The sequence below is a fragment of the Pogoniulus pusillus genome, chromosome 15 (genome assembly GCF_015220805.1).
Source record: "Pogoniulus pusillus isolate bPogPus1 chromosome 15, bPogPus1.pri, whole genome shotgun sequence".
Classification (NCBI taxonomy): domain Eukaryota; kingdom Metazoa; phylum Chordata; class Aves; order Piciformes; family Lybiidae; genus Pogoniulus; species Pogoniulus pusillus.
In genome coordinates, this window is record NC_087278.1 from 8,123,986 (window position 1) to 8,146,423 (window position 22,438).

Consider the following 22,438-nt stretch of genomic DNA (forward strand, 5'->3'; position numbering starts at 1 on the left):
AAGCAATTCATATTTCATTTTAACAGTAATTACTCTAACAATAGACAAATAGCCTAAGAACATGAGTGGGGGAAGGAAGTATTTAAGATTAACTAAACTACCTAGCACTAACTGAAAAAGTAATCCAAAAGATAATTTCTTCAGCAGTCCACCACAAACTCAAGCTGATCTATACCTGATGAGTGAACTATAGTGTGAAGCCAAACTATCTAGACTGGAGGAGAATGCAATGGAGACTGACATTAGCTAACCTCAGCTTTTCCCAGCTCCAGTGAACCAATCACACAAATACAGCTCTCACTACCTTTGAAACACTACAGCTGTCTTTGAATCCACTCCTGGCATAAAGTCTTGTCCTCAAAACTTTATGAAGAGAGAGTAACTTTCCAAAAGTTAACCTGTTCAGTTAGTCATGTCCTAACCAGAGACAGATGGTTTAAAAAACAAAGCAACTATAGCTTTAAGATACCTTAAGCTGTCAATGTAGATCCTAGACTCTCAAAGTCTGTACCTGCATTTGCCTTTTTCATCTTGTTTCACCTAAAACCTGTAAAGAACATGCTTCCTACATTTTTTAAAATTTTAAACCAGGACATAGAATTTACTCCTAAAAACTGGTAAATATAAATCAAAACTGTCACCCAGCCAACAATACAGCAGAGGAAATTATTTCAGAATAGTGTAGTATTTTGTGATAAAAACAGTCACTCAAGGACTTCATCATAAAAACCCATTCCAAAACAGCTACCATGCAATGATGAGAAGGCTAAACCCAAATTCCTAACTTCCACAAGCAGAACTCAACTGGTTCTAACAGCTGAAAAATTACCTGCATGTAAGAGTTAGGATTATTTAATCCTAGGTCATTTACTAAAGCTTGCCATTGTAATCTAGTGGTTTTCAAAACATATTTGCTAATTAAAACCTAGGAAGTTACAGAAATACCACCATGAAGAAGTACATCTGAGCACCTTACTAGAAAGATTAAGCCTATACCCAGACAAGATTTTGTTTAGTTTCTTACATCACACTCCTATCCATGTGCTTCTATCAGAAGCAGCAATGCCAGTATATCGGTTAGCAAGCCTGCAAGGGCAATATAGATCTGCTCTGAATAGGATTACAGGACACAGGTAAAAGCAAAAATCAAAGGAAAAAGCCCCTAGTGCATTGTCCACCTTCTAAATACTGTTTGGTCTGTTTGAGAGGTATCAAACAGACAATCCAAACGTTACCCATGAAAGAAAGGAAAACCTGACACTAGCACAAGGCAGGGTATTTAATGTAAAATTCCAATGAATATTGCTACAGCTGACTTTCATAGCACCAGCCATAGCCTTCTTTTACTGTAGATACACAAAAGTCTTTGGGGTTTTACTTCAGGTTAACCAAGTGTTTTTACAGGCACTCTGAACCTAGATCCCAAGCGGTGCACATGAACTTGTAATGACATTCACAAAGAGAAACACAGATAGACACAGAATGACATATGCATAACCTAAATAGGATATCCTTTACTGCTATGCACTGTACTTTTTAGCCACTTTTACATGGTTTTTAAATAATTTCATTTTTAGTTTGGGTTTTTTTGGTTGATTGGTTGTGGGTTTGCTGTTTGTTTTACATGTATTATTTTGGAACAAATACAGCAAGAGTTACCAAATTAGAATTTCTAAGCATTAAAATATCAACATTTATTTCTATATTGTGATAAAAGCATCCTTCCTATGAATTGTTCAGCAAAAGGCTGAGTGTAAATGTATTGTGTATTTAGCTGGCAAAGTGACGTATCAGAATGTATCAGTCTCATTTTAGTTGATGCAAGCTCTCAGTAGAAGTAACCCTCTTATCAAAGAAAGCTGTTTTGTAGACAAGTATATCCAGAGTATCAACACTGAATTAGAATTGTCTTAAATCAGACCTTGAATCTATCATGATTGCTTCGCTGAAATAATATACAATTAAAAATATAAATACCAATACAGAAGCTGCAATAAGAACATGAATACAGCCACATAAGGACTTGAATATTAAGTTGCAAAGTCTTCTACTACAGACAGTAACATTTAAGCAAGGGGGGGGAAAAACAACGTGGATAACAAATTAAGGAAGGTTTAAGTGACCCAGGACATTGAAGTCTTGAGAACTAGATGGCTCAGGCACAGCCAAATGCACAAATGGAGACTGAACCATGATGACAATACGCTTAGGTACATTTGCCACAGAGCGCATGTAAAATGGGACGCTTGAGCTCAACTAATTAATGGTTAAGTGCAATTAACAGAATATATATTTAACTCTTCCTGTTCTCATATAGGTCAACTGGCCTGAAAAGCTCAAAAACTACAAAGGCTATGGTGCACATGTGTTTAAAAAAATAATAATTCCATCAGTCTCACTGCAGATGAAGTTCCACATATTCTCATGTACATGGAGGCTGTGCCCAACAGCCACAACAAAATTAGCAATGGACAATAGCTTGTGATTGTGCCGTTTAACAAATGTTGTGCTTAGAAAATGAAAAAATACTGAGAATACTAGAAGTAATTTTGCCATTGTTCCTCTAAAAACCACTTCTTCAATTCAGAAATTAAGACAATGTTCTGCTCAAGTTCAAATCAGGTTTTGGGTTCAGCTAGCATACCCGTATCTGTGCTTCTGGAAGTCCTAATTCTGCATCTACTAAATGCACTAGGAAAAACGGGCACTCTCCCATTACTTTATTATTTAAGCATGCAGAGCAAGGTGGTGTATATACTTTTGACAAACCAGAGAAACAGTCACTTTCATTTAAAAATATTCCCGTCTTTGAAGCTCACTCAGCTATGATGGAGCTCAACATCAAAATAACGCTCCTTTAACAAATAAACTGCTTATTCTTTCACAAAGAATGTATGCATCCATAAAACAACAAAAAAAAAAATGAAGTATTTGGTGTTTTTTTTGGTTACACTACCTCCTCTCCATTATGTTTTATTGCTCTTGAGCTACCTTTTTTTTTTTTTTTTTTTACCTCCCCTACTGCTCAAAATGCTCTGAAGTTGCCATCCTAAAAAGAAGCATTCCCCTTCTGGCATAAAACAAAATGGTTTTATCTTGATACTTGGTTTTGGTATAGTTGTTGCGAATACAAGGCTGCATTTCACTTCCAAAAGTCTCAGTTTAACAAAAAGTTGATACTAATACATATACTTTGTACCTTTAAGCACTTCCCCATCTATTCATATTGAAACATTTTCAGATAAGCATCCACCTACTTAAGTACAGACACAGACTGCAGCACAGAAGGGAACTGGACTCTGCTATCATACTACCTTGCTTTCAACAAGTCTCCCCTCAGTAGTTCGTGCCCGGGTAGCAGGTGTATTTTTCCATACCGTTTAAACCTTGGTTTGACTTGTTCTGCCTTTGAAGACCATCTTATGTTTTATTAGTCTATCTTCTCTTAGGTACCTGAAAAATCTCTGAGATTCCTATCTAAGTTTTATAGTTTCCCACATGACTCAATGGGCTAATTAGGAGTTAGTCTGGAACCACAATTTTTTGAAAGAGGATCAAGGTTTGTCTTCTAATTTGCCCAGGCCATAATAGCCAAATATCACAGTAGTAAGTTTTCAAGACAAGTTATCTGAAATAAATTTTAAATCTGGAATTCTAGAGCATCTCAGCCCTGAACTATAATGCCAACATACCCCATACAGAGAGGAGAATAACCTTTACAATGACAACATCCATGAAGCCTTAGGAATCCCTTCCAAAGTGTGCTGAAGGTACTATGGATGAAAAGTATCAGGATTTGCATATATTCATGGCCTTTCCAAAACACGTGCTTGGAAAATAAAAAGAAAAGAAATAGTCTTCTTAGGTTGGATGCATATGCACAAAGGAGAAATAAAGAATTCAGGCAGTGAGAAGTGTTAAACTTACAGTTCCGAAGACAGAACTCAGCATAAATACAGAGGCATTATTTCTTTCATGCCCTTCAAAACAATTATGGCACCACCACACCAACGGAATAGAAATATTGTCAGTATATAGCAATTTTTTTATCCCCACAGTGCAAAAAAGCATTATCCTGACAGTCAAGTTTAATTACCTTGACTGATTGATATGCCAAGTAAAATGCCAGCGTTGCTTTGGCAAATAAAGCTGCTGTTTCTTGACATAAATACTGAACTTGTCTTGCTTTGAGAGGCAGTAAATCTATTTTGTCATAAATCTACTTTTGTATCTATTCATAAAATCCATTCTGCAGCAATAATTATAGCTAAATATGTAAGAAGTTTAGCCATTTAAAATCTAACTAGCTTCCTTGGAAGGATTCTTCTAAGTCAGAAGGCTCTAACTTTTGCCCTAAGATTACACACATTGCCCTTTCTGAAAGGTTACACAAAACTAGAATAAAGATACCTATACCTCATTGCCTCAGTAGGATATGAAATATTACTTTTTAGAGGTAAAAATCCCATGTAACTGATTTCCCTGCCTCAAATCTTCATCTGTTTAAACAGGAAATCAATCTTTTTACAAGTTGAAACAGCTCTTATGAAGGAAAAAGGTTTTATTCTTAAAGCAAAAAATCCCTGAACTTCTAAGATACAAAACAACCTTGACAACTGAACAGAATACCAAACGCGCAGATTCCAACAAAACTTGCTCACAATAAATTGTTAAGTTTCTCACCTTCCACTGTGGTCACTAAAACAAAAGCAGATCCACAATGACTAGAAATAAAGAATTCTGTTTCAAGGTGCAAGGCACCACAAGATTTTGTAGAGGCACTAGGAAAGGCAGGGATAAAAATTATCTTAAAGCAATTTGCTAATTAGATAGATTTTTCTTAATTTATATACTTGGATGCTTTCTCATCTACTCCACTACCTATTAATAAGTAAAACACACAAGACTCAAAAAGTTTAGCTGAAAGTAGCCAGTAAAGACTGTATGAACTCAAAACACTTAAATCCCATTTTTCCCCCTTCCCCCCCCGCCTTCCTTCCCAGCAGAAGAGCAAAAGGCTACAAAAGGTGATGAAAGCAAGCATACTGATTTTTCACACTTGCTTTCCCTGACTGCTCCCCCCATTAGAACTGCAGAGTCCTATATGCTGAAGCTCAATGGTAATAAAGCCTTCCTTGTCAATTATTTCTCAAGAATTTCTCAGATGTAGTGCGGAAAAACTCCTGGGGCTCTGCCGACTACATACTTCAACAGTAGTTTTCAAGCTACTAAAAAGGTCTCTTTTGAAAGGGTTTGACCACAGTACATTTGACATGCAAATGAAAACAAATAAAGCTTTGAACCCATTGTCATCACTGAACTGAATGAAGCAAAAAAAAAAGGTTCTCCTGTTCCAATATTTCTGCTGCAAGCTTCAAACTAATTTAGAAACTGCAACTCACGTCAGGTGTCTTAAAACGATTTTAGGTATTTCGTTCCTTTGTACTACTGGAACTTTCTGAATGCTAACAGTATTTAGAACTGCCCAGACTTGCACTTTTAAAGTCCTGCGATTTCACAGGCTGCAAAGTCCTGAACACGCCCTGCACTTAGGTCTCATGGGTCACAGGCACATTTATACGAGGAATTATTTCAATTGGTTCTTCCTATTTACAGTGTACTAGCACAAAGCTACTTAAATGTCTGCAAAACTCTGTACTAGAATTTTCTATCATTCTCAATAGTTGTTTTTTTGTTTCGTCTATGACAGCTTCTATACGCATGAGCAGTTGCAGAAAACATTCAGTAATCCATCTCACTAACAATCATGCTGTTAACATTCACACAATTTCAAAGTGTGTAACGCGATATAGTAATGCATGAAGGCAAAAAACACCCAGGACAGACACTGTTCGTTCCTTAAGTGCAGATTCTAGGACAGCTACGTCCAGCAATATTGCCAACTCAGGGCAACATTTAGGTTTTTGTTACTTCCTCAGTTCGACCATTGTATGCTACAGCAACTGTCACAATACCTATTGATGTTTCGGTCTAGTAAGTACTAAAGCTAAGAATACTACTACTTCATATTGCTTTTCAAAACGATTCTAAACTTTATTGAAGTTTGTCAATCAACAGGTATATTCAACATATCCTGGCTACACCAGATCTAAGCCCAAACCCACTTTGAGTAACAAAAGTTACGGGGCTGCATCACGTCAAAGACACAGAAGACTTTTATAACATTATCCCACAGACAATCAGTAACAGGAGGTGGAATCCAATGAGTTCTTTAGTGCTAAATAGGCGGAATGCATTACTTAATATGCAAACTGAGTTATCCATTACTAATAACTTTTTAAGTATAAAATTATCAACAAAATACACTATACTGACTTCGTGTGGTATTCCTTTCTATTTGCTCTAAAGTAAAAAATGCTTAATATCCAAGAGAAACTTGATATACTGCAGAATAATTTCAAGTATTTGTTAGCCAGTGGAGAAAAAAAAAAAAAGCCCTGATTCGATATACTACAAGACTGTAACAAGGACAGGCAGCAAATGAATCCAAACTTGCCTCCTTTATTGGTCGTTAACTGTGTAAGACCACAAAGAAATACCTTGTAGGTTTACAAAGCTGACCAGCTAACCATAATCAATGCACACATGCTGCAATGTGAAAATACATTCACATGATTATCTGCATAATTATCTGCCGCTTAAATGTCCACCTACAAAAAATATCACAGCGCAAGGCCTATCAGGAAGGGACGAAGAACAACGTACACCACCAGAGAGAATTTTCTTCATTTAACCTCACAGAAAGGAGCATTACATCACACTCTTACAATGCAGGAGGAGGGGCCTGTTCTCAGAAAGCAAGCTTCAGCTATTCCCCTTAAATTTTCTGCTTGGTTCTGGAGGGAGAGGCAAATAACTTGAATCTAAATTTTTAGTAACACAGAAGATGGGAAAAAGGGCAAGAAAACACAGCGTTTTAGCTGCATTTACGAACACGCACTTGGAAACGGGTTTTCAAAAGAACAGAGCAAAAGCCTACAGAACATCTGTAGCACCCAGCTTCGCGCATTTGCAAGCGTGCATTCCTCAGTACCTGCCCCACATTCTATCAGTCGCCAGACCCGTTAAGCACAGAAGGGCTCTTGCAGTTCAGGATATGGCAAGACCATTTAAAAGCCAGTATGTCCTTCCCTCTCCAGCTCCCGACGCCGCGTTTATGGGGCAGCAGGACCATTTAGTCCCGATGAGGGCCGAAGCCGCCGGCGGAGGGGGAGGGGAGCGGCAGCCCGCGCCGAGCCCGGCGGCGGCTGCGGGTGCTCGGCTCGGCGGGCTCTGCCGGTTCGCACCCCTTCAAGCTCCGCACCGCCCCGCGCCTGGCACCGCGAGTGTTCGGGTGCCTGATCTGGTTGCGGTTTTCTGTTGTTTCCCCCCCGCTTTCTCCCTGGGAAGGATAGCCCGGTGAACACCCTTCCCCATCCGTCCCTTGTCGGACCAAGCAGCAGAAAGAATGCAAACCCATTTTTATATATGCAAATTTTTGCAGCAGATTTAAAAGCTTCGGGTGCTACGGGTAAGAAATCACTCTTTAAGCAGCCTCTATTTAAATAAAACAAGATTTTCAGTACTATCCTGTACTTCACAGGCTTGGAAAACACAAACGATCTTCTGCGATTTGCCTAAGCGTTTTAAATTACAAATCTCTCTAAAATCCACAGTACACTTCTATGGAGACCTCCTTCTAAAAGGCCCTAGAAATACACTTAAAAGTGCTTTATACGTCAAATCAGACGATATCCGAAACAAGTATCCGTGTTCGAAAAAACAACTGTGCAAAACCACGGATGCAAACGGTCAGCTCCGGGTCTTAAAAACCTACTGATAGGTAAAAACAATAATAATAAAAATAAAACGTACCACTAACCTCATAAAGTGCAGCAGTGCTTAAATCCAGCGAGTTGAGGCATACAAGGTAGAAATGGAAATGAAAAAAGATCCCAAAAAAAAAAAAAAAAAGGTTTTGTGTTTGTTTTGTTTTTTGTTTTTATTTCAAATGTTCAGAAACCAGCAGAGACTCTGTCGGCCATTTTGGCTTGAACTCACTCACTCACTCTCCCTCGCTCCCTCCCTCTCTCTCCCTCTTGCTCTCTCTAAAGGAAGCAGCTTTTTGTGACCTTCAAATAGAGGCGGGTCACGTGACGCCAACCGCCCTGTCAATCAGCGCCTGGGACCGGCCCCCTTCCCGCCTTAAAGAGACAGCGCCCTGCCCGCACCCAGGGACGGCTGCTCCCCAACGAGCACCCTGCACCCGCCCGATCCTTTTCCGCTCATCACGCAAAGGCGACGCACAGGAGTCGTGAGAATACGCACAGCAACTCAGCCGGAGCTTTGCCTTCTTACAACCAGCTACAAAACAAGCAGCCAGTTATGCCAGCTCCACACTGCGGCTGCAGAACCTATACAGGGACAATGATGAAATGCCTACGTTCCGCCAGCCACACACACTCCTCTGCGGTGCGCCGGGGGACACACGGCCGCAGCGCTCCCCTCCAGAGGAAACTCCTTTAAGAAGTAACCCATCTCGATTCAAGGATAAGAATAGATTAATCTTCGGTCCACAATTAATCTCGGCTGTAACCAGACTGCCTACAGGACACGCACACGAACCCAAGATCCAGGTTCAGAAGCAGGAACACCTGCAGCACAGCAGAGCAAACTCGGTCTCTCCTGCTGCCTCGACTGTTTTTATGTCTCCAAGCTGCAACTCAGTAGTTAGGCAGACACTCGATAGTCTCTTCCGACAATTTCCATAAATACTCTAAAAACTGTAAGAGACAATCCTAGAATGTTGCAACATTCCAGACATATACCTTGAAAGTACAGAAATAGTAAAGAATATCGTTTGGAAACAGTATACGGTAATGTGAGACTTGCTTCTGAGCCAGCCCAACCACAGGTAACAAATGCTTGAACTGAGTGTATAATGGAACAGTGCCCGGTGAGATAAATGACAGCAGCTTGGGAAGCTCAGAGGAGCACCCTCAGGATTGAGTTCTTCAAAACAGACATAGTTTTGGTTACAGTGTAAAACCGTACAGAATTCTGTAGAAAGTAAAAAAGGCCACACTAGCACTAAAACACACCACAGAGTGCACTTATGTTAGAAGTCATGGGAGGGCACACTCCACAGGAATGAATGGAGGGAGGGTGCCCAAGCTGCATTTTATGAATGAGAATAAACATATTCAGCATATGTTATACTACATAAGTCACTGACTAAACAGTGTCTTTCAAAAAATCATCAGGAAGTTACAAATGGCCAATACAACACAGATTTGGACACACTTTGCTCCTGTTATCCTCAGAATAAATTATAGAAACTCTGGAAGGGGGATTCCCCCCTGTGAAGGGATTTCTTTAATAGGACTAAAGCTTTCACTAAAACCATCCCCACATCTATCTCTGCAGGCTCACAAAACTCTGGACATTGCTAATGTACTCCACATTTACGAGTACTTAATTAAAAAAAAGCAGTTAGATGCTAGCTCTTCGAGTTGCTCTAAATCAGAGCAGAGAATTAGCCTGCTGGATGTAGGAGCTTGCCATGCTTTGTGGCATGGCTAATCCCAAACATGGGAATTTAAGAAATCCCAAAGAACATGTTGAAACACAGTGAAATTTCAAGGAACGTGTTCTTATTTGTGGCAGGACCTGAAAACACCACAAATGCTCTAAATGTCTAAAGACAAAATCCAAACCAGCTGCTAGGAGTCTGATACACACAGCTCCTAAAAAGCAAACATAAATGCATCTTCATGAAACAACTACCCTCCTTCTGGAAAATAACATGAAGTACTTAACTGCATGTCCTAGACATGTTCACACTGAGTATGACAGTACACACAAAACTACAGATACTTCTTCTCCCTCTTAAAAGCCAAACTGGTTTACTTGGAATTATAAATCCTCTTAACTTCTGTAGGGCTTTCCACCTTCCCCATCCTGAAGTCCTGGAAGCTTTAACTTCGAGTTGATAATACTGTGATGACTTTAAGCACTCATTTACACTCGATACACACCAACTGAAATCACTGCAACAAAATTTCACTTTGTCAACTTTTTACTGACAAGGTATTTTTTTAATCAGAAAACTGTTCTCAAGACAAGCAAAAAAAAAACCCCAAAATTTAGAAAGGCCAGTAGGAGCAATACTTAAATATTTGTAGCATGGATAAGCAACCTTTGATTATTTAGCATTGTTAAAAATGTACGGATTATAAGCTTAGGTTTTACCTGTACTTGTTTGTCTTCCAAGAAACGACAGACAAGGTGAAAATTATCCATCCTTTGTTTCCTTTAAAATGTGTTTTAGGAAACAATTCCAAAATCCTTTTTTAATACGAAAATAAAATTTTTAATGCTTCAATTTTCTCAAACATAACTCATTCTTTGGGTTTTTTTTTTTTTGTGTGCTTTGGGCTTTTTTTTGTGTGTGTGTGCTTCGTTGTTTTTTTAATGCAGCATTTCCCCAACCAAAGTTGTGGAAGAAGCAGCAGTTCAGAAAACAATGGACTAGGGCATGAAAATACTCAGTATATCCAAAAATCTCCACATCCCTTCTCAGAGGCAACTACACTTCAAAACCTAAGCTTTAAGCTTTCTGATGCTAACAACACTGTTAACAGCTTATGTTAATAGGTTATATCCTTGTTATGCGCTACTAACTTATTTGATTACAAACACTTCAGTTCTAAGCACCTTCCATCTGAGGATTGTAAGGCACTTTAAAAACTTTAATGAAGCTTCGTAGTGCTCCTGTGAGCACAGTATCCAGCATGAGCAGACGTATACACTCACACAGAGGCACATTAAGAGAAGTGCTTAGAGTCATGGATTCTCTGTGCTCACATCTCAACTGAGACAGGCGAGGAGTGTTGTTTGTATTTTCTTTTAATTCACATTAAGCTACACTGTGTTTCTAGTAACAGCTCATCATTTCTGATGACCTTTTGATAACAATGAATAAATTAGATTTCAACATTATGTACACAGGCATGCTCCAGTGCCCATCAGACAACCTGAGGCATCACGTGTACCCGTCAGCTGTCATCTCAAAAAGGAGATCTCGTGCGTCTGATCTGTAAGTCTTCAAAATGATTCAAGTTCATGCACTACTTATGCGAGACTCCCTGTCTCATGAGCTGGCATTTTGTCTGAGCTCAGAGTCCTACAGTTTTATGCCATATCTCATTTTGAAGGCTGTGCCCTTGTCACCCTACAAGACTGAACTCCACCCACTGAGCTTTCTCCATTGCCCATGCATGTATCAATAAATTGAATACTATAAAGTCCTTCACAGCAGATACTATGAAACAGTCAATGCAGCTCCTTCTGACAATTCCTCAGCACAAACCTCAAATATTAACAAGTTTCTCACAGCGTGAAATGTCTTTTCACTAGCTATCCTTACTTCCACAACTGTAAGAGGAAAAAAAAAACAATTTTTTTCCTTTTTTTGGTAAAAGCGAATTAAAGTCTAGACACTCTTCATCCTACTCAGCTTATCAGTTATATTTCCTTAGACCTGCCTCTCCCAGTTCTGGAAGAGGGGTGCAGCAACAAATACAAGACAAATGGAGGCAAATTCCTCCTCACCTCCCCACGTAGTCACCGGTGGGCCAATTGACCTTGATTACAATCTTAGCAAGCACACTTCAAGACATGAAGTGTGATGAAATTAGAAGTAATTCTTGGGGCAGGGACATGCATATGAAGAATAGGTTACATAACTTTTAACAATAAAAAAGCACAGAACCTCGTAAATTAAGTAACAGAACAGTCTTTACTATTCCTTGTGTACTCTAATGCTGCCACAATTAAGATGCTATGAACTCCTGGTTTTAACATTAATGTTTGTTTCCTAGATTTGGTAGCAACCAAATAGTTGTTGGTGAGACAAACCAGTACCTCCATACCAATTGTTCTAACTTGCCTTTAGTTTTAGTATGGGGAGTTCTGCCACTGGCCCAGAAACCTCTCAAAGGAGGTTGGAGCTAGCACCAAACAATTTTCCTTCATTCTCATTAAAGGAACCATAGTATGCTAAGTTAAATGAAACAAAAAATGAATGACAAAACACACACCAAACACCCACCCACAAAAAACCAAACCACATACAAACAAAACCTAACCACAAAACAAAAAACAACAATAAAAACAATCCAAACCAACAAAACCAATCCTCCCCCAAAAAACTAAGTAAATGCAGAATACCAAAGAAACGCACATTCAGTGGATTACTGCAAGAAGACTTCTCTAATGAAAACGCTATTTATTGCTGTAAAAATCTGTAAACTGATCTTTCCAAGTGACTTGAACATCCTCCCTAAGTAATTTGCCTCTGTGTACAGCCCTTCAGTTTGAAATGTCAGGAAAGGAACAGCTGGCTATCCATGCTAAAAATTCTACAAGCTGTAGCTGCTGCAAATACATTAACCTAAACCCAGTACGACTCCCAAATACGATTAACTTTGATGAAGGGTAAAGAGTTCCACAAATTCGCTTTACCTAGGTAGGAGTAAAAGAACTCATATCAGCTCTCCAGACCATAGCATGCCACAGGAGCAGGGCAGCTTAAGAGTTCCAAAATATCTCTTTAAACAAGTTTTAATTTGTAACACGTTGATCACAGAGCACAGTACTTGCAGTTGTACAAAGTGGTATCTTCTACATGGAAAGAAAAACTGCATTTTTTTCCTCTCACCTTCTTTAACCAGTAATGGTCACTGTCTGAAGGGTCTAGATGGGATCTGCAACTTAGGTAAGTGATCCAAGAACTTGGCTCTTTTTTTTATTCTTTTAACTCTGGTACTTCTCTCTAAGCCACAGTGGCTAACCATTAAAACATCTATTTTCAGGACACACAAAGCAATACGAGAACACAAACTGTAATATAACTTATGACCATTAGACTTCTTTTTACTTCCTTTGAAGAAAGATTTGATGAATGTATTTATTCTTTGGCAAGAATGAAGCAAAGAAAAAACCCCTGAGCAACTTAAACTGGATGCAAAGGGAGATTAAGTTTTTAGGACTGTAATTAATACACATTATGCCACTGACTTGTGGTAGGAGTCCAGGAAGTGAATCCTTAGCAAATCAAAGTGTGTGGCACTAACTCGGAGTAGACACTACAGAAACTTCTCTGAAATATTTTAGCACTAAGAATAAACAAAAGTTATACAGGGCTCAAAGTTACCAGCCCTTAAATGATTTTGCTTGCTGTTAAGTCTGTAACCCCACTTCTATAGAAGATGTCATCCAACACTTGTCATCTAAATAGCAATGAAATGCTGAAAAAGGAGCCATGTCTATCCATCCCTATAAATCGTATATCAGAGAGCAGTTACCTCAGGCAGCTTCTGAGGAAGACTTGGCTTAGTAGATGAAGAGACAATAGCCACTAATCAACCAGACCTTAAAAAAACCTGGCATCTTGAGCAATGAACTAAAGATGTCAATAGTGTCCAACAGCCACTTTGCTTCCCAGGAAGAGACTAAGCCCACGGTACCAAGGGTAACACGTCACACTACCTACTCTGGGTATTTTGCAAAGCCACATTTATTAAGCAAGTGAGCCTGAAAATATACTTTTCTGTTGTTTTGGAAAGACAATAAAGACATTTCTTGATCAGATAAGATTACAAATTCCCAAGTAGGCTTTGTGCCTCTCCTACACAGGATAAATGCACATCTTGAAGGGCATGGGAGAGCAAACAAACTAGGGTGTTCCCACCACATGGCATCTAGGCAAAAGCACTAGGGAAAGGAAGTCCCACACTACTTAACGTAGAATGCACTGTTGACAAATCTTTTCCTTTCTCAATATTCAGCAGTAATGTACGTTAAACTGATTGGCATAGCAAGGAACTTAGCTTCCCAAGTTGAGCTTTGCCTGTGCAGTCTCCCACAGCTTTGTTTTTAATTAAGTCAGCTGGCTTCTGTTTTTTCCAAGTAACAAGAAAATACTTGTAAAATAACAGTACACTAATAATAGAGGTTAGTAGAGGTATGTGTAAAGCCTGTATCTGTTCAGGATAGAATAAAACACACAGTGGGATATGTTTTGTTACTTCATATTTATGATTTGGAAGTTACAAAAAGTAACTGAGGTGGTGAAATCCAGAACCTTAAAAACCATGAAAGGACAACTGAGAACATTTTCAAGACTAACTTGCAGAAGTGCCTGCATACTTTTAAACTAAATTTCACTTAGAATACTCAGAGTTTTCCTGTGGGTGATATCTCTAATTTTAAGTACAAAATATTAAAAATATTTAAGTGTAGCATTAAACTGGTAAAACGTGAAATAAAATTGATGGAGCTTTAGCCATTTTGAAGTGTTCAAATACAAATTCTGCACACTTTCATTATATTGTTCAAAAATACTGCACTGTGAAGGGTGCGAGCCAGTTTTTGCAACCTTGTTGACTTACCAATGTTATGGCTAAAACCACAGCTGCCTTTACAGATAAGAGCATTCCCGGCTGTCTCATCCATTTCTACCCACTCAGTTGCACAACAAAGGGCAATTCTTTTCTTTGTGCCTCAGGGCCTCCTTACATACACAGGTATAGTTGCCTTCAAATACAAACTTCTACCCTCACTCCACTGCAGGGAGTAGACACTTTTACAGTAGGAAAATGATGAAAATACTGTATCTCAGTCAAATAAAATACTCCTTAAAGTTTAGCTGGACCAGCTTTCATCTTTAGTCAAATGGTCTCATGTTTCCTACCAACAAGGTACAAAGAGAAGCTGCTCTCCGCGCATTGGCAAAGTTTGATTGTTTTCAAAAGATGCTTCTGAATCAAAGCTGCCTGTTAATATCTTTGCTCTAGCAGCAAAAAATCTCAAAGAAACAAATACACTTGGCAAGGCAGTAAGAAGCTGCTACCATAAAAGCAGAAATATTTTGGAGGGGAGATACTATTTACTTGATAAGCATGGCAATTCAGATCAGTCTCCTCTTAACAAAAGAATGAGAAAATGTCTCTAAAAATGTCCAGCTGCAATCAAATATGATACTGATCTTTTCCCAATTTTTTTCCTTTGGGAGAGAGGGAAAGGGATTTCTTACCAGTAATATTAGCTATATAATAAGACAACATGGCCAAGAGTAACAAACAGTTATATCGCATAGCAGGAGCTGAAAGGAGGGAGGAATTTACAGGGTACTTAAAAACCAAGAAGTAACAATTTCTCAGGGAGTCCATTTGTTCTCTGCTGGTGTAGAAGCATGATCCAAGATGGCCATTACCAGCTCCATAAGTTCATGAAGACTTGCTTACTCTGAAACCTACACTTCAAAAGAAACGTCAGCCCTCAGTGCACAACCAGGACAGTTTTATGATGTGCACATGGTGTATAAACCATAAACCTTCCACAGCTCTTGAAATGAGTATGCTCATTCCATATTACTCTTGCACTAAGCATTTACCCATTCATGTCCTCTTCCTTATAATTAGCTTCAACTGAAATAAGTTAGACTCATATTGTAAATGATCAGTTGAAGACTTTGTAAAGACCCTGTATACAACCTAACAGCATACTTCCTTCTCACAATGCTGACCAATACCAGCAGGCAACATGTCTCAGGTATCCTCTACAGTTCAATTCAGATTAAAAATGTATTTTAAAAATCCCTAAAATGCTGCAGCTTCAGTACAGTAAGTCTGTCTACTGTTCAGCACAGAAAGAGAAAGGTTCAGGAAACGAGCAGGTTTGTATATTTTAGTACTAGAAGGTATTCTTGCAATGCCAAGCTTCCATCCTCAAGTCAAACCAAGTTCAAATACTCTGTTCTAGTTCAGAAATGAAATGCCAAAAGTCACCCACGGAGGCTGGCTCCTCATAATCCACTACAAAGCTGTACTTTGGCTAAGGAAGTACTGCTTCCATTGAAAGTCCCTCAGAAATGTCTTTTTATACCTCTCTTCTTTCATTGCCCAGTCAAACACCGAATCTCTGGCAATGCAGTTAAATATTAAGAAAGTGCTGAGTTTGCATAGGAGGATTAACACTTGCAGCCTGCTGCAGAACTCTGGTGCAAGTGAGCTCCCTCACAGGTCAGTTGCTGAAATCCTATCTTCTGAATATTAGCTTCCTCAATAACAACCTCAGTACAGTTACCCAGAGCAGGCTTCCTATGAAAGGTGATTAAATTAACAAGGCCAACTTTTTGGGAAGGCAAGTTAGAAGCTCTTGAAAAAAAATAGTCTAATATCCCATCTGCATAGCTGTAAAGGCAGCAAACTCTAGAAAGTCTGATGAACAGCTGGAAAGGGAAAAAAGCAGCTTCAGCTAGTACAGCTATTTCTGCAGTGAACATCTTACTGCATTCGAACTTAAGACCTACTTTTCGCTAATAAGCTCAAATTTTATCTCAAACCAACTAGGACAACCGTAAAGACAAGTAGACAATCACTGCAGATGGAAGGGATCCCTGATACCAGCAATCCCACCCTTTTGCTCAAAGTGTGGTTAATTACAGCAGGCTGCTTAGGGTTGTTTCCAGCTGAGTTTTAAGCGCCTTGAAGGATGAAGGCAGCAAAACGTAAAAATAAAAGCTTTTCTTCCTAATGTATGAGTAAGTTTCCTTTATTCCGGTTTATGCCTATTGCCTTTTGCCTCTTCACCAGGCACCACTGTGAAGTCTGACTCAGTCTTCTGTAGTCCCCTCATCAGGTATTACACACATGTATAAGATTCTCCCCCAGATCTTCCCATCTCAATTCTAAACAGTCCCAGTTCTTTCAGCATCTCCTCCTTCCTATGTTAGATACTTCAGTCCCTCTTTGGCCTTTTACTAGACACACTCACCTCCAGGAAATCCAGCTAATCCCCAGTACAAGTAAGGAATAACATGAAGAGGCAATTTCAGATTTCTCTTTTGTGATCTACAGCAAAATATTTTAAATGAATGCAAAGGTTTTTGGAATACAAATTACTAATCCTTTGTGTGGTTATCACTTGTTTATATCAGATGCCAAATCAACATCACTTACGGTAAGAGAGAAACTCTACCAAAGCAGACAATTTTGTTAGGTAGTTGAATACTGGAGATTGTGGGTAGGAAAATCCAGTAATTGCCTTAAATTTAAGAGCAATACCCACAATAGATTTTTGCTGGCATAATGATACAGCTGTACAGAAGCACCTTAATCTTCCAGTTGTTGCATTACTGAAATTGCACCTTTATAGACTTTCATCAAAATATTAACAACATTATGAGGAATGATACTTCTTAGGACAGGATCTGTCTAACAAGATCCAAGAAGCCACCTGAACACAAATAATAGTTAAGTAAAAACTCTGCCTATCACTCATCTCATAGCCTAATAACCAAAGTTTTGGAGAAGAGAGAGAGAATGTTGTAAGGCACTTGAAAAGCTCTAATTAGAAATCAGGTCAACCGTAAAGCAATTCTAGCTTCCACTTGCATCTAAAATAAGACAGCAAACACAAGGCTATGATAAATCCAATACAACAACCCTCGTATTATTGCCTACAACAATCTGGTTCATTATACCACTAGATATCTAGAGAAACCATTCAGAAAAGCAGAAGTCTAACTCCTACTTTTTGTTTCTGTACTGATTTGTCTTCTGGAACTTTCTGAAAGTTTCTACTTCAACAAGCTTTGTATGTCTGGGTACCACAGTACATCGGGCAGTCTGAATAGAAACAAATAGCAGCAATTACTTTGAGAAGTTTGGCTCACTTCCATAATGGAAAGAATGTGCATGTTCAGCACTAGAAATTCCCTGAACTCATCTTGGCTACCTCAGAAACCATTTCTCACTGACACAGAGGCAGTGGTCTCAGAGTTGCTAGCTTATCTGGAAGGCACTCTCACCCTCAGCGGAACCTCAGCCTTTCTGCAGCAAATGTACTGCGGATCAATGAGAACCTTCTCACTACGAAGAGGCATCCAATTTGGCATAGAAGTTCCACGCTGTGGATTTCCCAAAGATCATCTTCTTGCTTGCTCCAAAAGGCAGGTAATGAAAAAGAATTAATTATGATATCAAAATTGAATTACCATTGCATTAACTAGAGAGAAGAATACAGAAGATAACAACCACTACAATACTTTCATGGCACATCTCTGTGCTGAACTATCTGAACAAAAACCCAGGGAAAAACCCCAACCACTACTGGATTTCAGTTTGAAGTCATAGAAAAAAGCCTATTGCTAATGGACATATGCCATTTTCTTCTCTTATCAAGTTTCTTTCCTTAAAGCACTCTATACCAGCATCTGAAATTGCTCATCTGTGAAAGAACATTTTGCAGTTTCTGTTCATCAATTAAAACACATTCTAAAGAAGAAAGGCTTGTATTTCAGACAGGACCAATCTACCATAGGCACATTGAAAGGAAGGCCATAGTTCTATCATATTTCACAGTATTTCAGTGAAGAGCAGCCACATGAAAACTTCATGTGCAAACTAAATGCCAAGCTTCCAGAGTAAGAGCAACTTCTGATTGTCCTTCTGAAATTGCAATGCATATCTCTATGCTTTCAAATTTAAGGCAAGTCAACATCATCACAAACATTGTTTGTTTGTGGGGTTTTTTGCCTTTTTCAGCCACCATCCACTATCAGACACAGATATTTCAGGAACCAAAAGGGTGAGCACCAAACGAACAACCAATGCTCTCAGTGCATTTAAATAAGAGTGCTTCACACCATTTACTATGGTATGGCCCTTTTTAAATAAACATGTGACTCACTGTTTGTTTTCTTCACCAGGAGGTGGAGTCTTGCCATGCCCCTCCATTACAAAATCCTCATGTTCCATCTGCAAAGGCAAGCATTGCAGGTCAGAAATTGGTGGAGCAAAATGCACATCACCTAATGTGGCCCTATTCCATAGGCAACAACTTAAGGCATCCACTTTATCCCAGTGGTTGGTCCACTTCTTTGCACCATTATGTATATTTCCAACCCCATTGCTATGGTATTATTTTATAGCAGAGTTTTCAGAAAAATCTTACAGTGGAACAATTTAATGGCTATTACAGAAGACTGTGAGGCCCAGTATCCAGGTTCTACATTTCGCTTACGGACTTCCTTTGTCGTTCTGAGTACAGCTTCTATCGCTTCTTCCTTACGTACAAAGAAGGAATTAAGAGAAGTTACATCTATCAACATCTCTAGAGAAAAATCAGAATTTTCAGAGAAGCTTACAAAAACTCCTGTGAAAGCAGTGCATTTCTTGTGAAAAAGAATTTTTTTTATGAAAGATTTTCACAGCACACACATAGCTTAGTTAGCAGGGCAAAAAAGAGGCCTAAGGGAACCTCAAATAGATGTTGTTCCAATGACAACATAAGGTAGGCATTTCCTTTGGCTCACATGTTAGAAGATTCCAAGGGCACTGAGGAAGTTTTCTGTTTAATTGTTTGCTCTTGAAATACTGTTTTAGCATACATTCTCAGTAATTTCTCTGTCCAAGAAGAAAAATTACATTCTACTTGATCATTAACTAATTGTTCACTCTTAATTACTTCATTTGGTGAGAATTCCTTGCATAGGCAGCAAAATCTTCTTTTTATACAGAAGTTCAACACATGCACTTAGTATTTTATATAAACTATATCCAGCTGTACAATTAGCAATGTTCTAATTCATGTGAAGCCAGCAAAGAGGCCACACTGCAACACTCAGTAAACCATAAAACAAAGCAACTAAATCATAATCACACACAGATCCATGATCCACTACATTAAGCTGAAAAGAGAGGGCTACTCAGACAGCAAAGATAATGTGGTTTAACCACCCTGAAAAAAAAAATAACCAAAATGTAACTGTCCCTGTCCCTTCTGCCTCTACCGTCCCCTCCAAAGAGCCAAGTCTACTCATTTGTACCTTGATGCCGTTGACAGGTCAAAAATACTGACAAAAACATTGTCTGCATATTGACATCTAACAAGGATAACAGAATTTACCTGCAGACACTACCCACATAAAACCACAAGTGAATCAAGAACCTGATGAATTATAAGGTAGTAATGACATCCAGAAGACAGATACTCAAATACAAAGTAAGGCAATTTCACATTTGTAAACATGCACTCATGCAACCCACAGCCAAAAGAGTACTCTCATTTAAAAGAGAGCTGTGCATTACAGTTTTGTAAGTAATTCAGACTTTTATCCACATATTCCTAACATATCCTACATACTTCCAAACTGAAATTTATTTGTCCCTCAGTCCTTACCAGGCTTTCAAGAGCTCTAACATTTGAACTCAAAACTGTCTAGTTAAATAGACAGGTACTCATTTTGCTGATTCTGTGGTGGCAGATGTTACAACACAAGCGTGACACCTGGAAAACAGCTACAGATTTGTGGCCACACCATAAAACAGCAGAGTTCTGGGAGTGAGGGGACATGTTGAGGAGTTACTCTCACGTGACCTGAAATCAGAAGGTATTTTAGTCTTTCGCTGGGGTAAGACAGGCACAATTCATACAAATGGCAAAGCAAGGGAACAGTTTGTGGCTTGTACTGAGAAGAATAATGAAATACAGCCTTTGGAAGTTAAGGAGTACTACACACAGTACGTAGAGTGCTAAACTAACAAGATTAATGTATACAACAGAAATTAAGTTTAGTGAAGCTGCAGAAAAGGAGAGCTCATAGAACCTTAAGCATAAAATAGGAATAATGTTTAAATCAGCAAAAATTTAAATAATTTTGCTTTCCTTTCTACTGGATCATGAACAAGAAATCTGACTGACAAATGGGACCATCCAGAAGCCTACCCCAAGGACAAGGCAATTGCTGAAGCACTGCCAATACAACTGTTGATTTAATAAGAATTTTATAGGAAGAATGCTAGAGACAGAGCTGTTCCAAACACATTATTATCTAGCATGCATATATGTCAAAATTACCATTTCAAAGCAAAGTGAGCAAATAATTAAGAACAACCAATCAACTAAGCTAGATGCGACAAGATTGTAGGTGCAGACACAATCTGCTTTAAAGCAATCAGAAAACCCCATTTACTTTAAGAAATCTTAATCAGCTTTCTCTACTTCAGACAGCAGGCAGAAGTAATTGACATTAATAAAATCTGCTCTATAAAAAAAACCTGAAGATACAGTATGACTATGCCAGCACTGAAAAAAAAGCTGAGCTTCAAATAAAACTTAGAGAAAGGCAATGACACAAAGTTTCTCACAACAAGTCCAGCAAAATAATTAGTCAAGAGTGAGGAAATATTCATGAAGACAGAGACTGTTTAATATACAAGATAAAAATTATTTGGTAGATTTTCACTGAAAAAAAAAACCAAAACCAAAAAACCCACCCAAAATGCATCAAGACACTAAAAGAGAAGATGGGAACTTCAAGAAAGTGAGTATTAGTGAGCTGGAAATAAAGTACCTTTATAACGAATAAACTAACTCGACTGGTAGGAAATAGTTGGCTGGTTAGGCTCAGAGGATAATGATTTCTGTGTTGTATGCTACCTGGAGGCTTGTATCAAGTTGGGTGCTGCAGAGGTCAACCCTAGGACAAGTACATTAAACAACTTTATTAATGAATTGAAGGGCTGGTAGGCTGTATTTCTGTCAGACTTTTAAGATAACATTTACCTGAGGTGAAGAGGTTCAGTTAACACGTCCAATGGCAGGGCTGCCATTCCAATGGCCCTAGACAGGCTGGAGGAATGGATCCTGCACAAACTCCATGAATTCAGACAAGACAAACAAAATCCTGCACTTGAGAAGCCCTGGCAATGATACGGGCTAGAGACTGTCGGGGGAGCGGTTCCGTGGAAAAGGTCTTGGCAGATAGTAAGCTGATCGTGAGCCAGCAGTGCGCCCTGGCAGGAAGGGTCAACAGTATGCCAGCCTTTAACAAAAGCCTTGCCAATAGATGAAGGAACATACTATTGCCTCTACTCAGTACTTATTAATCCAGATGTGTTCATTTCCATCTCCTTTTGGGCAGCTAAACATAAGAAGTCCATCCATAAACTGGGTTCAGTAGGCCACCAACTTGCTCAGGGAGCCCTACAAGGAAAGGCTGAGGAAGCTGGGCTTGTTCAGCCTGAAGAAGGAATATCTCTGGAGAGATCTAACAGCAGCCTGGCTGCATCTACAAGGAGGGCAGCAAGGAGTCAGGGTCACTGCAGTGGTGTACTCTGATCCAACATGAAGCAATGAGCCTAAGTCAAAATGAGAGAAATCCAGATTGGATACAAGATAACTCATTTCCACCATAAGGACAGTCAAGCACAGAAATAGATAGCCCAAAGCAAGTTTTGTAGCCTCCTTGCTTTGAAGTTTTCAAGGCCAAACTGCACTAGGTCTCTAAGCTGGAGATCAGACTAGAGACCTTGAAAAGCCCCTTCCAATCTGAATTTCACAACAAACACAAGAACAGATCCAATTTCTT

At 39.0% G+C, this 22,438-nt stretch overlaps 1 protein-coding gene across 20 annotated transcripts in view; it reads right to left on the minus strand.

Annotated features, from left to right (window-relative positions):
• TNRC6B (trinucleotide repeat containing adaptor 6B) overlaps nt 1-22,438 on the minus strand; it is a 140,864-nt gene that overhangs the window by 83,441 nt on the left and 34,985 nt on the right. For 7 of the 20 annotated variants that reach the window (XM_064155199.1, XM_064155206.1, XM_064155205.1 and 4 more), the window contains one exon: nt 18,757-18,824. The exons of 12 other annotated variants lie outside the window; for them this stretch is intronic. In XM_064155199.1, coding sequence (XP_064011269.1) covers nt 18,757-18,824 — 68 coding nt within the window. Of the gene's footprint in view, nt 1-7,882; nt 8,092-18,756; nt 18,825-22,438 lie in introns of those variants that run through there. One more of the 20 variants, XM_064155201.1, reaches the window with a different exon arrangement.